Source organism: Odontomachus brunneus, unplaced genomic scaffold (assembly GCF_010583005.1).
Source record: "Odontomachus brunneus isolate Ranch 3 - 2012 unplaced genomic scaffold, Obru_v1 Obru_scaffold_033, whole genome shotgun sequence".
Lineage (NCBI taxonomy): Eukaryota > Metazoa > Arthropoda > Insecta > Hymenoptera > Formicidae > Odontomachus > Odontomachus brunneus.
Window position 1 is genome coordinate 522,879 of NW_022639483.1, and position 15,439 is coordinate 538,317.

Consider the following 15,439-nt stretch of genomic DNA (forward strand, 5'->3'; position numbering starts at 1 on the left):
TAGTTCGATAACATATCGGATATGTATTGACTACATAACGAGAGTTAGACGAATTTATATACGTTTAAACAAAGATAAGAAATATCGTCTTATACACGAAAGGTTTGTATCGATGGTCACACCGATGAGAAAAAGGAAAAAAGAGAATAGTTCTAGACTACGTATAATATTAATTCGCAGTCTTGTTGATGAATGGTCGACATATCTCAGTACGTTAATTCGAAGAGTCTTTCAGACAAGCTGGAGTTCAACCTAACATTGTATATGCATCATTTAGGGAAGAGTAAGATTTCTTCTTTTGATCGCATTTAGTGCTTTCTGAAACAAAGCTATATCTTTCTTTCAGTCAAACGATAAACGAAGAGAAAGATGGGGATGGCGGGCAACATCGCGACCTTCCCAGGTTTGTAGATCACATCTCTCTTTTTTCTCTTCTTCCGTAGATGTTATCGTAAATTTTGGCCCACATGAATATCGATATAGCGATATTGTCGTCCGATATATCGTAACGCTATTAGAAGAACGCAATAAAGGAAGCTGACAAACCGTTCTCTACCTCGTTTCAGTGGATGGGAGGAATTTGATTTCGGGGAAGATCACCAGTTCACCGTGGCAGACCTCGACGAGATCGATCCCGAGCTGGGACTGAGCAAGGAGGAGCCGGATTCTTGGAGCGCCGCCATCGGACGTAATGTCGCGCTGCGCCTCGTTGATCATTGCGAGCGTCAGGTGAAGAGGCAGGAGCACATATACGAATTCGTGCTGACTGAGAAGCATCACTGCCTGGTGCTACTCGCCATGGAGAGAATCTTCGCGGAAGGTCTGCAACGTCACTTTCGTCTGGGCCAGCCGGACCTTGAGCGCATGTTTCCGCGATTGCGAGACCTGATCGACACCCACCTACGGTTCCTGCAGAAGCTGCGGAAGCGGCAGAACGCCGATCACGTGGTCAACACGATCGCCGATATCTTGGTCGAGCAGTTCTCGGGTGAGAACGCGCAGCGCATGAAGAGCGCGTACGGGGAATTTTGTAGTCGCCATAGAGACGCCGTCGAAGCGTACAAGTATTATCAGCGTCACGATCCGCGTTTCGCACGTTTCGTCCGCCATTGTCAGGTACATTTCAAACGATAAACTACAAGTGTCATAAATATCAGGTTGACTCGGGAGTCTTTCCGTAAAAGGTATATTGCTATATTTTTTATACATTATGTATTTTATACATTATGTATTTTATACATTATGTATTTTTATATCATACTTCAATTTTTTGTATATATTTGAGAAAAATATGTTCGTATCAACACTTGTTGAGTGTTTATGGGAAAAGACTCTTGAAACGAACTAATAATTTATCGAGACTTCAGTCTAACGAAGTAATCTCTATATCTTCAGGCGAATCCGTTGTTGAAGAAGAAAGGTATACCTGAGTGTATACTGTTCGTGACTCAACGTCTGACAAAGTATCCATTGCTGGTGGAACCGCTCATTAAAACCAGCATCGTGCAAGAGGAGAACGAAAACTTACGCAAAGCACTGGTACTTGTTAAGGAGATTTTAGCCGACGTAGATGCCTGCGTAGCCGACAAGGAACGAGAAGATAGGAAATTAGAAATATATAATAAGTAAGTCGATTTTTTTTTTCTTTCTTACCTCGATCGTTCGACTCGCTCACTCTCACTTCCTTCATAATCTACTCGAGAGAACACAAGTGATCATTTTCCGCAGGATCGACGCGAAGTCGTTTGCTACATACCGTGGTGCCAAATTCAAAAAGTCGGACATAATGGCGTTCAACAGAATCTTGAAGTTCGAGGGCACCGCATACTTAATGCAAGGCCGTGGCAAAATGACTGCCATCGTAGTGGTCGTTCTCTCAGACATATTATTTTTCTTGGCTGAGAGGGATCAGAAATATGCGTTCTTCGTGCCTGACAATAAAGCCGGTATAGTATCGCTGCAGAAACTGCTGGTCCGTGAAAAGGCCGGCCAGGAGTCCAGCATTTATATAATAAGCAGCAATCCGGCCGATCCGGAGATGTTCGAGCTCAAAGTTCAGAAGCCAAAGGACAAGCAGCTGTGGATACAATCAATCCGATCGGCGGTCGAGGCCTGTCCGCAGGAGCCCGAGAACGAAGCCGAATCGTTGACGGAAAACAGCAGCGAATTACGCGACACTCGCTCGTCCTCGATTTCCCTCGTATCTGCCGAGGAGAAGCAACGCATCGCTAAAGCTAAGGAATCACACATACTTAGAATTGTTGGTACGTTTTGTTCGTTCTGCTGAATTCGTAACTCCTAGTGCCATTTTCATTTAGAAGCAAAGATTGAGTGAAAATTTTGTACTGTCAGGTGAGTTGCGGAAGAAAGACGCGGAACAGGCATTGCTGTTCGAGGAGAAGATGAGTCTGCAAATGCGGCTTTTGCACGTGGCGAACATTTGGAGCGCAAACGAGAGTGACAACGAGAGAATCGAAAAGGAGGTTCCCGATTACACTCGATTTGCGCACAACGAAGGAACCGATGCTCAATTGTGGCAAGAGGTAAATCTCATGCTGTACATTTTCCAACACATCATTGTCAAACAATCAATTCAATGTATTAACAAGTTTTGAATGTATGTATTAAGAAAATCTGAAGTTAATAGAAATATAAATTTCACGTTAACGTAGGCGCTCATGGCCGTGCGAGAAGCAACGCGTCTCGCCAGCTCGCTGTCGTTCAGCGCGGGAGGCGCTACTCTATCGAGAAGCTTGAGTTCTGCCGGTGAACGCCACAGCGAGGCTTACGTTCCGCCGGCTCTTTGCGTTCCTCGACGGGCCGAAACGTTTGCCGGTTTCGATCATAATAAGGAAGGTAATAAGGTAAGGTAAAAAAGATAAGGAGAAAGACGATAAAAAAGAATGGAACGATAACTATTGCATTCTGCGTTCTAGGAGCGACACCCGGTGCGTGATTCGAACGTCGTGATACCCGTTCCGAAGCTCGGCGAGCTACCGAAAGAGAGCCCCGACGAAAAGGAGGGACAAGAATTGGAGACCAATAAGGATCAACAGCTGGCGGCAATACGTTTGTCTCATCACGTTTATACGTTGCTCTGTATAATAAATAATCAGATGACAACGATCGAAGGTCTGCAGGCGCAATTGGCCGCGTGCAAAGAGGGCAGCAGTATGCCTATGACCAGGACCTCCAACAGCCGACCGAATTCGAATCGCCAGTTGGAGGAGTTGCGGAACTTGCAGGACCAGCTATGTCGGGAGAAGGCTGCGTTTCGCGCCGCGTCGCAGCAGGAGAAGAGTCAATTGGATGAGGAGCGCACCGAGCTGGCACGGCAAAGGGAGCAGTTGGTCGCGGAGCAGCGAGACGTGACACAGCAACGGGATCAGTTATACCGGCGTCTCGAGGCCTTGGAGCGACAAGGTGTCACGTTAGTCGGGAGTTCCGCCAGCTCGACGACGATACATCTGTCTCACTTGCAGAACGCCGAGACAGTGCCCACGCGCAAGTCTCAGCCCGAGGCTAAACGTATCCCTATGAACTTGATCAGCGCGACGAATCAGCAGAAGGTACAGAGTAATCTGCCGGTCAAGCAACAACTGCCTCTGAAGTTAGCTAGCGGCAGCAACAACAATACAAGGTAAGTAGGAGCTTCTTCAACGAATAACTGTACTTTTATCTAGACATGAGTCGTACAAATAGAAAAGAAATGCAAATGCAAATAATGCATGAACGCCTTCTAGCCATATATGCAAATAATTAATATCCATTTCATCTTACGATCGATAGAAGCGGCAGCACCGCAAGTAACAACAGCCCAGACCGGCACTCCCGGGCAGGCAGCAGCCCGGCCATCGTCACCGGCTCCGCGTACTCGTCCCCGGAACTCGGGAACAGTCACGCCGGCAGCAGCCACACGCATTCGTCGAACCGCTCGCTCCGCATCACACGCTCACCCCCGGACACGTATGCGCATCAGACACAGCATCAGCAGCGCGGAGATCCACCGCAACAGCAGCCACCGCCGCCGCCGCAGCAGCAACAACAGCAGCAGCAGCAACCGTTGGAAGAGGAGGTGATCTTTTTCTGACGACTCTTTCGATTCGGTCGCAAGCACTCGCGTTCTTCGCGCGCGACCACCGGCGTGGCCACGCCAACTTCTACGCCGACACCGTCGCGCAGCCAAACGAGGAACAGTCAACCTCGTAGCCGCGTCAAGTCCTTTTGACTTTCGACGTTCTCGCACTAATGATGCTGTCTCTACCTGTACTCGTTTTCGTTTCCCCTTTGCTTCTCATCGTAATCCTTCTTTATTTCTGCGTAATATTCTCTCCCTTCTCCTTCTTCCAGTATCTATCTGTCGTGTCATACTTGCCCTTAGTGTATCTATTTGACTCTTTCCTTTATTCCGGAGATTTAATCGTTTTACTTGTAGAACTTCGCGATACCTAGATGATGATCTATTTCATAATGAGATCGCAAAAGTTGCTTCCATCACACCAATGCACAATACGATGTTCCATCTTGTCCGCCACGACGCGACAACGTTGTCAATAAACGCGAGCAATCTACTTTTACGATATAGTTGAGAAAGGTAAGAATAATACCGATGTGTATGCTCCAAATGTTACTGATGGCAATAATATCATTTTTATGCCAAATGTCACGATATACTATTTACCTTGAAGGAACGCGTTAAGTGTAAAGTGTAATTTCTATTAGCTATTAGAGAAAAGTTCGCAGGGAAAAGTGGATAAAAAGAAAAAAAAAAAGTATTAACGGCCGGCTTAGCGAAGTAGATCAGCCGATCTTGTTGAATTCTTGCGTCGTTACGTTATTAAGCCGACTGACACTGTTTTAGAGACACAGATTTTAGATAAATCTTTTAAGCAAACCTGTTGCTACTTGCTGAAATGCAAGGTAGATAAAGATACATATATATTACGGTTACATATACATGAATGTGTACATATATATACTTTTTCATAAGCGTACGTGTGACACACGTATATCATTGTACGTGTGTATGTGTGTGCGTGTATGCGAGCATGTGCAATTAAGCATGAGTGCAATGACGAATGTGTTGCGTGTATGCATATGTATGTGTGTGTGTGTGAGAGAGAGAGAGAGAGAGAGTGTGTGTGTGTGTGTGTGTCCAATTATCTCTGTGAATGCATGCTAGAGAACACGCGGGCGAGTCTGCGGTAGCTATTCTTATATTGTAACTTTTAAGATATTTTAATACGGCTAAAGTAAGATTTATCATTAACATTTTATTATTATATTATTTTATTATTATTTTATTATTGTGTGTGCCAAGCCGCTGATCGAAGTCGATATTTCGTTTTTTCAAAACACTTGCTTTACAAACGATTCTGTTACTATTCTTTCCGGCTTTGCGAATGAGTCTGCGAGTATTATCATTGTACATGATAGGTACGTTGTAAATTGAATTGTTTCTTCCGTACGAACGAAACTGGCATGATGAGTGGCGGGGATGGGGGGAGGGGGATTCACATTTGACACTCTTTACTTCGAGATTATTCACTGCCATTATTGTTTTTTGTCGAGTGTTCTTTTCTTTTCGTATTATTGTCTACAATTTACTTTATTTATTGCATTGTGTAAGATCGATAATGAAAGTCCGCGCGAATCTACGCGGCGAATACAGGAGCGGCAAAAATCGCATTTACTTCGATTCGGGCAACTCGCGGTATTGTAGACTTCGTGTCGATTTTTGCGGACTTTGTATTCCGCACTGTCTGATGTACTTTTTATTTATATATTTTTCACGCTTATATCAACGAAAGAAGAATGAATTCTTGAGTGCCGGGCGCGAAGGCGAAGACCCGTAAAACACAAAAGCACGGTCATACTGCACGTTGAAACTGATTCGCTGTTCCGTATAGTACAGTTGGTAGCGCATACCTAGCATTTACCTTAGCGAAAACATCACTGTGAACAACCTCTCGAATTCAAACACGCAACGGACAATTGCGACAACTGTGTTATACATAAAAGAATATATTGTTGTGATGATTATATCAATACGCATCCGAATTATGGATTCCTAAAAACGTCGATTTATGACCGTAAAGTTATACGCCGTGTAAATATAACATTCCTAATACTGGGTAAGACTGACGTGCAATATGATCGAATTGAAGTATGGGTAGGACATCGTTGAGGCACGATGATAAAAGAAGATAAACGACTAATAAATTAATTCTCGTTAAGGAAACTTAAGTAATACTACCAAGTTCGTCTCAATCAATCATGGTGACAATAGATATTAAAAGTATTCCGTAAGATGTCGAGTTATGACAAAAAAAAAAGAGAAAAGCGACGATTTACTACAAATCTATTACTACTATTGCTACTCCTACCACTACCACCATCACCATCACCATCACCACTGCATCATCACTACTACTACTACTACTCTATTACTACACTATTATTATAACTCTACTACTATTACGCTACTACTCTATTGTTACTACTACACTACTACTGTTACAATGCCGAGTATGCATATGCTCACAAATGATATTACAAATAGCTGTTAGTGTCCTCCACGGATGAGTGTTCGACTTCATCGCGCGAGTACGCATAATATATAGATTCTATTCTGCATGTGACCAGCACACACACACACGTATCAGATAAAAGAACACATCGGATGCTCATCGGATAAAAAAAGAAATGACTCGTAGAACATAAAAAACCAAGAGACTAAACATGCGTACGATTAATTTTCTCCGCGCACTCGTAGTCGCATCTTAAAAGCCACGGTATCTTAGAGCGAATCGATGACGATGTCGTGGCGAATGTGTCCGTAAAATGCCCACGAATTCTGTCCTCCCCCCTCCCTTGTTTAAGTGATTTATCCATATAATGAAGTCGCACACAGTATCCACGCAGGATAAGGCGAAGAATCAAATCGGTAACAGCTAAAGAATAGCGCGACGGCCTACGCGGGTCTCGTGGCGTTTTTTAGAATAACGTCACGTGACGACGCAAAAAAGTTTGAGAAAGAATATATAAAAATATATATAAGAAAATATATATATAAGTATATATATTTTTTTATATATATAAATTATTAATAACGCGGTTTTTCCACGTTTTAGCGAATCTTTACGTCCCCGATGCTCATGGGAAGTATTTTTGTACGTTTACTCTGTACCTACTGTTTCACTCTAAAACTGTATCTACTGTTATCATTGTGATACTCGCTGCTGCGATCGTCTTTTGAACGTTAATGTAATATTACTATAATATGTAATAAGCGAGAGCGTGCGTTTGGTTAATGATGCGCTCACGGATTAATGATAAAGGTCTCTTGAATTCGGACGATTTTCAAATGCGAAGTATTGACTATAGGCTATTGTCGATCATTGTTGTTATTATCCGCATTACTATCGAAACGTTTGGTTGATTATCTTGTCAAGACTACCGTTTACTCGTAATGCTCGGTACGAATCCTCTTTATGACAATTATACACACATCTTATACACCCCCTTTTTTAATCTACCTTTTTTAACTCTAATCTCGCTACGACAAACGAAACAGTTTCTCTGCGAGCTCGCGGTCTCGTTCTTTTCTCTTTCTCGTCTGTTAATTCCGTATATCTGCAGAGTTATATGTGATTTACATTCCTTCGTATTTACATAAACCTGTGCTGCATTTTTTGATCGGTATATGACTCGCCGTTGAATAATCACATAAACAAATAATACCTATTTATTATAAATGTACATACAACTGTTATTGTATAATAAAGAAGAATGTGAGGGAAATATATGATTACAACTCTATTCAAACGGCGTATCTCTTCAATTTTATTATGTTTATTTACAAAAATGCATTTATAATTGTCGATTTTCTCAACAATTCTATTCAATATGGTTTAGTCCTGTGTTGTCGATTTTTCGCAGTATTAATCTTACCAGATTGCGCCTTACAATGTTCATCAAGATGTTCCGGTCGCCACAAATCTATAATACCATTCTCGCCGACTGTCGCCAGAGTAGCACTCTGAAAAAATTCACGGATACACGGTTAGCAATTATTCTCTAATTTCTTCTGATCGCTCAACTTACCTTTTCATGCACCCAACTGTCTCGTACTATTTGGTTGTTATTTATGATTTCATCGCATATTTCCAAACGGTCGCTTGTGATGTCCAAACACCTTAAATTCTCGCTGAAGAAAACATCGTTTAAGAATACTCTATATATTCCTCTTTTAATATAAATATAATTGTAACAACCTACAATACATAATAATTGTAACAACTACCTATTATTTGTAGTGTATCCTGCTAGTAGAAAAGGTTGTCCAAATGCATTTGTGTTATGGTACTTTACTAAGTAGCAATTCTCGGGATCGTCATTCTGAAAGGAATAAAATCCATCAATCTTTCTATCATAGAATCTACCAAGATGAATAATCTATTGTTATAATAAAGAGAGCACACACTGGTAATACAGCCAACCGACTGCGTTCGAATGTCGCGTAAGCGCTTGCACCTTCACAGTTCCACAACTGCAGCGCGTGCGTATGTGTCGTACACCACAGAGAATCATCGTTTAACCAACCTAGCCTGTCCTAAGGATATAATGAATTAAAATTCCCTCTGTCAACTTATGTAAAGAGTACATACAAGATAATTCTTTTACCACTGATGACTCAGTGTTCAAGGTGTATGTTAAGGCTGTATCTTCCGACGGTTGTGCGAGGTCAAATACATTTACTAGACCATCTGTACTGCCTGATGCCAAAACATTGGGCTTAACCGAGTGGAAAGCTAGGCAAGTGATATCGTCTGTATGTGACTCCCAGTATCCACCGATAGGATGGCTCTTCTGTTTTTTACTCATTTTCTTCTTATTGTACCTTATATCCCAAAATATAATAAATGCATCTCCATCTGTTTGTTCAGTTCCAGCAGCTAAGAACTTATCATCAGAGCTAACATCGAAGCTAACTAATGATCTTGCTTTGCCATCTTCTGTGTTATCTGACATTAGAGAAGGAGAATATTGCAAAATAAGAATCTTTAACAAAAAAAGAATTTCTTATAAGTATTTATAATTGTAAGAACTAACAGTTATCGTCCAATTCCATTATAAGTTGTGCTTTGTTGTCACCAATGTCACGCAAATCAAATATTTTGATTCCTCCATCATTAGTAGCAGTATATAATATATTATTGGAGGTAGAATTAAACTTGATTCCTACAATAGACGCTTGATGATGAGGTAATACAAGTTTATTGCCTAACGATTGGCCCAATTGGAATATTGTGCAAAAACGCCCCGATGATGTTGCAATGTAGAAGTCCTGATCACTACACATATTGAAAGAAGTACTTCAATTTACTTTCCTTTTTTCATAGAATATTACTTTATGTAATAAAGATTAAATTATATATATTTATATCACGTGCTTCACGTCAAATCTAACTGCCAAACATAACAATATACTGTTGTCCAAAATATAAAAAAGCATATTTAAATATTAAAAATATAAATTGCATACAAATATATAAATTATATACAATCATACTTTCGTATAAATTTGACATGAAATGCACAACAAAAAAATGTAAGACTTGCCTTTGAGTTCCACAGACAGAGATGGTGTAATCGCCAGACTCATCCGATGCCTTTTCTCTTTTCCACAAATGCAACTTGCTGTGTGTCCTAATCTTTTGATCGTTTTTGCACGGTTTTGCATCGTTTTCGACGCTCAGCTGCTTCACGGAGTCGACTATCTCTGCCATATCGATTGTATTTCAAATTAAAACAAAACTCGTCTTATATCAGAAATCTCACTCGATTTCATATACAGACGATACATCCAAAAAATTTGAGGTTATATTCAACCATTCATTCGTCAAACATTTATAGCGGTTTTCAATAGACTTCCCACGTGTTCTAAATGTTTGACATCCAGTATTGCTCAACAAAATAGGTTGTTTGCGCATGTGCAGCGATCACAATTTAAAAAAGTATTTACAAGGAATATAATTACGCTTGTATCAAATTATGGATTATCATTGGCTATATATTATCTTGATCGTCTTTAGATGACATTTAGTCAATGAAACAATTTTGTGTCTCTTATTGGAAAGCAACTATATTGAGTTTTTAAATGTACGAATTTTTATCGACCGGAATCTATTAAGCCTGATCTACAATATGCTCTTTGCTTCCTGTTTCTTTCTCTTTATCTCTTTCTGACTCAAACCTTAAACTTTAAGCCAGAAAAAGGCAGAAGACAAGAAACAGAATGCAAAGAGCATATTGTAGATCAGGCTTTAATGACGCCATAAGTCTCTACTAGCCAATTACAGAACTTAAACGTTTGAACCTGATCGTAATCGATCACAGATTGATCAAAATTTGTGTATTTAAAAATACTAATATTCGTTTAATGCATATGGACAAGGAAATTAACCAATCATGTATTTAATATAAAAAAAACCTGAGAGTGATTATACGTGGTCGCGATTTAGCAGTTCGTTACTTTGAAGCGCCTCTATGTCCATAAAACGTGAGTATAAACTACGTCGTCAATTCTTCTTAGTGGGTAACAGGTAATATGCATGATTTTGCGATCTGCGGTTGTTTTCATATGTATTTTCTCATTTACAAGGGAACTCATATGAAAATTAGCTATATAGTTATTTATTTCTAGATAATTAATATTATTCAAAAGTAAATGATAAAGACAATTAAAATTATTTACTTATAATTAATAAAATAATTATAAGCAACCGAAAATCATTATCCGGAGAGTGGTCACCGAAGGAAGAACGACGAAAGATCGAAAGATATGCATACGCGTATGCACATATAAACTCATACTAGTATATAAATTTTAAAATATTTTTGTTAAATAAATATTCTCTCTTTTCTCACACATGGAAATGAAAATCATATTTACAATTTCATAAGATTTACACAGTATGCGACTTAAAAATACTGATGTAGTTTTTAATATAAAAATTATTATTCCTATACTAAGTACAAAAATAGACAATAACTATGTGTATTAAATGCATACGATTCACATATATTCACATGTAATACTTTAAACAGATTCGATAGACGCTCTCTCGTAAAAGTGTGGTGCTGATTCCAACAGTATTTCCGGCTGAATAACCGTCAGGTCCTTCATATATGTTTTATTAGTTTGCAAAATCTCGCAAAATAGTAGCCTAGAATAAAATAAAATTGAATGAAATAAATAAGAACTCTGGTGAAGAAAGTAAAAAACAGCTCTTAAACTTACCATTGTGGCTGCTGTAAGGTATACAGACAGCTGTTCGGATGAATGAACAAGTCCTTGTTACCTCGAACCGTTCTGTACACACCTGTATAGTGCAAATACGCCGCTTTAGGGAAGAGACCAGCTGTCAGGCATTTGAGAATTTGCTGGACATTCCCTAAAAGAGATCAGTAATAGTTACAAAGTTATTTTAGAATTTGATCATTTTGCTTCTAATTAAACTAATTAAAGTCTGTACCATCGCAGGATGTCAACGGAATGTCTAAGCGTTTCAACATTTTCTGCATCTGAATGCGAATCTCCGTCGTTCTGCACAGAGCTTTGTAATTGAGAAAGTGCTTCTGGCACCAGGCGGACGTTTTGTTCTGCTGGAAAGCCGTGTAGACGTTCAGCAATGTCAGGAGATCGCCCTCCTCCACTTCGAATTTGCGATGCGCTATTCTCGCCTTCAAAATAGCTTGTCCTCCACCCGGTTGCACGAAGACGTTCTGAACTTGCAGCATGGCGAATATCGTTGCGATCTCCTCCGAACATCCCATTTCACCTATATTACCGATCATTATTCATCTCATTACCGCAATGCAATTTATTGTGACTTTGTAACGATCAAGAAACTCTAGTTCTCTTTCACCCTTCTGTATCGCGTTTTCACATGACTTTATGCTTTTACACACTGCTCTAGAGAAGTGGATTATTAATTATTCATACCAGAGACAATTAAGGATTTCGCGAGTACTGGCTCCAAAGGCATCTCCGCCATCGTGAGACCCAGCGGCGTCGTCAAATCTCCGTTACCATCAATCGCACCTAGAGCGTACAACAATTCCAAAGCCATGACTAGATTCTTGCTGGGCGGCGCAGACGGAAAATTGAATCGTAACACGTTATCGATGCCCAGCGCTTTCAATTGCAATATCGCTGGCGCCAGGTCCGAGCGTTGCATTTCCGGTGGCGTCGCCTCGAATAATCCAACGTAAGCCTCCTCTGTGTACAATCTGTAATAATTATTTGGCTACCTTAATCACATATACTTAACGGTAAATTGCTTTGGTTATATATAAGTTATATTATATTACAGTTTTATATTAATTTACATTATACAATTAAGTTATTAAGTTATATTGTAGTTATATAAATTATATTATATAGTTAATTTATAAAAATGATATTTTTACGTCATGTATGTTTTATGTAAAAGACCTTTATATAAGGTTCTATTTATGTAAAGATAGAGTTTATTTTTCAAATGATTAAAAATACAGGTTGTCCTTAGTATTAACAAACCATTAATAAACGTGTGTCGCGTTTTCGAGTTCATAAATAACCTCTGAGGTTATAAGTAAATCGAGCTATAGGTCGTTTTTGAAGTAGTAGATGAATTTATTTGTATGTTATTACGTAAATAAGTCACGTAACCAAACGCTTATCAAGAAACCTCTTTTACCTATATGCTTTTCCTGTACGAACGCGGCCAGCGCGGCCAGCTCGCTGGTCGGCGGAAGCTCTTGATACTGGAACGATAACGAGGCTATTCGTCTGGGTTTCCGCCTCGAACCAAGGTATTTTGACGAAGCCGCAGTCGATTACTACACACACACACACACAATAAAAGATTAGTAACGTCGCTGAGTCACCGCTAGTCTACTGGCTAATGCATGCAAAAACTAAGGCACAACTAACGTACCGTAAACTATATTTGGAATGGTGATAGACGTTTCCGCGATATTGGTTGCCACGATAACTTTCCGAGTGTCTTTAGCCGCCTTCCAGAATACTTTCAGCTGCTCCGCGTTCGGCAACGATCCGTACATCGGCAACGGGTGCAGTTTTTCTGGAAATCAATTACATATATTCGCTTTAATCATAAATTTGTGGCTCACTTAAATCATTAGTATATTTTATTAGTTTATTAGTAATTTTTATTTGATGTGCATTATTCAACAGGATGTTGAAACGTTGCAAAATCGCAACGTAAGAAAATCAGGACGAACTGTAGAAGATTAATCGGCCGCAACTTTTTAGAGAATAAGTTTCAAACATTACTGAAAAGACAATAAGTTCCGCCATAACGGTGTTGAATAATGCATATTAGAAAATCCGTTTAGCGGATTCAGGGCAAGCGGGTTCAGCGGAGCAAGAGTTAACGGAGCAACTCGGAAATTGGATCCTCTCTTCCCGAGAAGACTTTGACACTTAGAAATTGTGCGAGAGAACTCCGGAAAAATAGTTAAATCGCCCACTCACGTTTCCCGTCCTTGATGAGCTTCGCGTGTTCCAATAAAAGAGAGACGGCTTGATCGACTTCATCGAGTCCCGTGAGAAACGTTAGAATATCGCCTGGTTCTTCCGTCTCGTGTATTTTTAGAACGGTGTCCACCACACCATTAACGTAATTTGCAACTGGCTCTGTAATGCGCGCGATTGCAATTAAACAGAGAACCACAGTGGGCGGCGTTAATCGCGCAAATGACTTTGCGTGTGTGTACCTTTTAAGAAAAATACCTCCACCGGATACAGGCGTCCCTCGACGCTTATGATGACGGCGCTATCCTTGGCGGGATCCTTGGTCGCGTTCACATTGAAGAAATCGCGGAGCTCCTCCGCGTCAACAGTCGCCGACGAAACGATGATCCGTAGGCTTTTTCGTTTCTGCACAATGATAAAGCGCGACATCGAATTTTTTCATGCCTCGGTTACAGTTAGGATCTATACCCGCGAGCAGAATTAATGGACTCACCCTGATTATTTTCTTCAGCAGCCCCATTATGATGTCGGTCAGGAGCGTTCTCTCGTGCACTTCATCCAAGATAATGACCGCGTAGCTCGTTAATAACGGGTCGTTCATTAATTCTCGCAGAAGAATGCCTTCCGTCATGTACTACAAAATAAGATACTACACATCTCAGAGTGTTCCCGTAAAACAAAATCATAATATAGATATGTGTAGCGTACACATGGACATAATAAAAACACTAACATAATAATAATGAACGCGTTAGTTTTATATATTTTATTCGCAACGGCAGAATTATATATGGGCGGAGGGCTCGTGTTATTTGCGTGCGAATCGCACCTTAATCTTGGTCGTTTCATCGGTGTAATCGTCAAAGCGTATGCAGTAACCCACGGTGGTCCCCAGGATGCAATTGCGCTCGTCGGCCACACGATTCGCCAGGGAAGTGGCGGCGACCCTTCTAGGTTCTGTGATACCGATCTTCTTCCCGTCCGCACACCATCCTGCTTCGAGAAGGTACTGAGGAGTAATAAATGTCGTTTACATATAGCAACTATGACACACTAATTAGTCTGGATTCATTAAGTGTATTATGTCGGAACACAAGTTACATTCGAACACAAGAAAGCATAATGTGTACATTGTTGTACGAATCAGTATTAATTTCTCAGTATATATAAACGATAGATTAATATACTAACGGATTAATATACATTATTGTGTAATTGCAAAATAAATTTCGAGAAATCTAACACCTACTATTATCCGGGGGGAGAGGAGGGGGATTGATCGTCGAATGGAAGAGAGGTGAACGTACATACTTACACAAGAAACGACTGATTTATATAAATACTTTTTATTAAATATTCTCGTTATAAAAATAATACAAAAGCTGGCCGCAGCGTTCTCAAATTTAACGAGAAACCTTACATCGAACGCGGCTATCGACACTGGTTCCGCGTTATCCGGAGCATTACGAGGCTTTATGGTTTTTCGTCTCGTACACGTAACAGTTTTTTACGCAAGCCTGTCGTATTATCGCAGGCGATACAGTTAGGTAACGCTCTTGGCACTGAATTAGATAAAAAAAAGCTCAACTACAGTCAATAACTGACCCACTTCGTGGCGTGGGCAGTATGCTGTACAATGCGAAAGTTATCCTATACGTCAACAATGAAGAAAAACGTTCGAACATTACGCACAACCCTGGCGAACTGTGAACTTATTGTTTTAGCTACTAGTATCTCTTGTATTATGCAATTAAAGCAAAACATTGCATCTAGTAGTTGTAATATCATTTTACAACGTGGTTTAAAAACACATATTTTGTTACAACATAACATATTTTATAATGTGTGTGTGTGTGTGTGTGTGTGTGTGTGTGTGTGTGTGTGTGTGTGTGT

The 15,439-nt window shown here is 40.2% G+C and overlaps 3 protein-coding genes across 9 annotated transcripts in view; 1 reads left to right on the forward strand and 2 right to left on the reverse strand.

Moving 5' to 3' along the window:
* LOC116843447 (rho guanine nucleotide exchange factor 18-like) overlaps positions 1 to 7,803 on the forward strand; it is a 20,367-nt gene extending 12,564 nt beyond the window's left edge. For 5 of the 6 annotated variants that reach the window (XM_032813845.1, XM_032813840.1, XM_032813842.1 and 2 more), the window contains 8 exons: positions 347 to 403; positions 567 to 1,116; positions 1,396 to 1,625; positions 1,729 to 2,264; positions 2,353 to 2,543; positions 2,673 to 2,864; positions 2,937 to 3,640; positions 3,790 to 7,803. In XM_032813845.1, coding sequence (XP_032669736.1) covers positions 347 to 403; positions 567 to 1,116; positions 1,396 to 1,625; positions 1,729 to 2,264; positions 2,353 to 2,543; positions 2,673 to 2,864; positions 2,937 to 3,640; positions 3,790 to 4,090 — 2,761 coding nt within the window. In that variant the 3' untranslated portion in view covers positions 4,091 to 7,803. The remainder of the gene's footprint in view (positions 1 to 346; positions 404 to 566; positions 1,117 to 1,395; positions 1,626 to 1,728; positions 2,265 to 2,352; positions 2,544 to 2,672; positions 2,865 to 2,936; positions 3,641 to 3,789) is intronic. The other variant, XM_032813844.1, reaches the window with a different exon arrangement.
* An 18-nt stretch (positions 7,804 to 7,821) lies between these two features.
* On the reverse strand, positions 7,822 to 10,197 carry LOC116843449 (WD repeat-containing protein 89). The gene is made up of 7 exons (XM_032813849.1): positions 9,625 to 10,197; positions 9,115 to 9,356; positions 8,686 to 9,026; positions 8,486 to 8,614; positions 8,306 to 8,400; positions 8,107 to 8,209; positions 7,822 to 8,041 (listed from the first exon to the last, which is right to left on the reverse strand). The coding sequence occupies exons 1-7, from the start codon at positions 9,789 to 9,791 to the stop codon at positions 7,904 to 7,906; spliced, it is 1,215 nt and encodes a 404-aa protein (XP_032669740.1). The 5' UTR covers positions 9,792 to 10,197; the 3' UTR covers positions 7,822 to 7,903.
* Positions 10,198 to 10,923: 726 nt separating this feature from the next.
* The window catches only part of LOC116843448 (probable ATP-dependent RNA helicase DHX35), a 10,041-nt gene continuing 5,525 nt past the window's right edge, over positions 10,924 to 15,439 (reverse strand). For both annotated transcript variants that reach the window (XM_032813847.1, XM_032813848.1), the window contains exons 3-12: positions 14,376 to 14,555; positions 14,040 to 14,180; positions 13,789 to 13,951; positions 13,547 to 13,708; positions 12,987 to 13,133; positions 12,747 to 12,888; positions 12,011 to 12,297; positions 11,541 to 11,846; positions 11,306 to 11,459; positions 10,924 to 11,231 (exon numbers count right to left, since the gene is read on the reverse strand). In XM_032813847.1, coding sequence (XP_032669738.1) covers positions 11,105 to 11,231; positions 11,306 to 11,459; positions 11,541 to 11,846; positions 12,011 to 12,297; positions 12,747 to 12,888; positions 12,987 to 13,133; positions 13,547 to 13,708; positions 13,789 to 13,951; positions 14,040 to 14,180; positions 14,376 to 14,555 — 1,809 coding nt within the window. In that variant the 3' untranslated portion in view covers positions 10,924 to 11,104. The remainder of the gene's footprint in view (positions 11,232 to 11,305; positions 11,460 to 11,540; positions 11,847 to 12,010; positions 12,298 to 12,746; positions 12,889 to 12,986; positions 13,134 to 13,546; positions 13,709 to 13,788; positions 13,952 to 14,039; positions 14,181 to 14,375; positions 14,556 to 15,439) is intronic.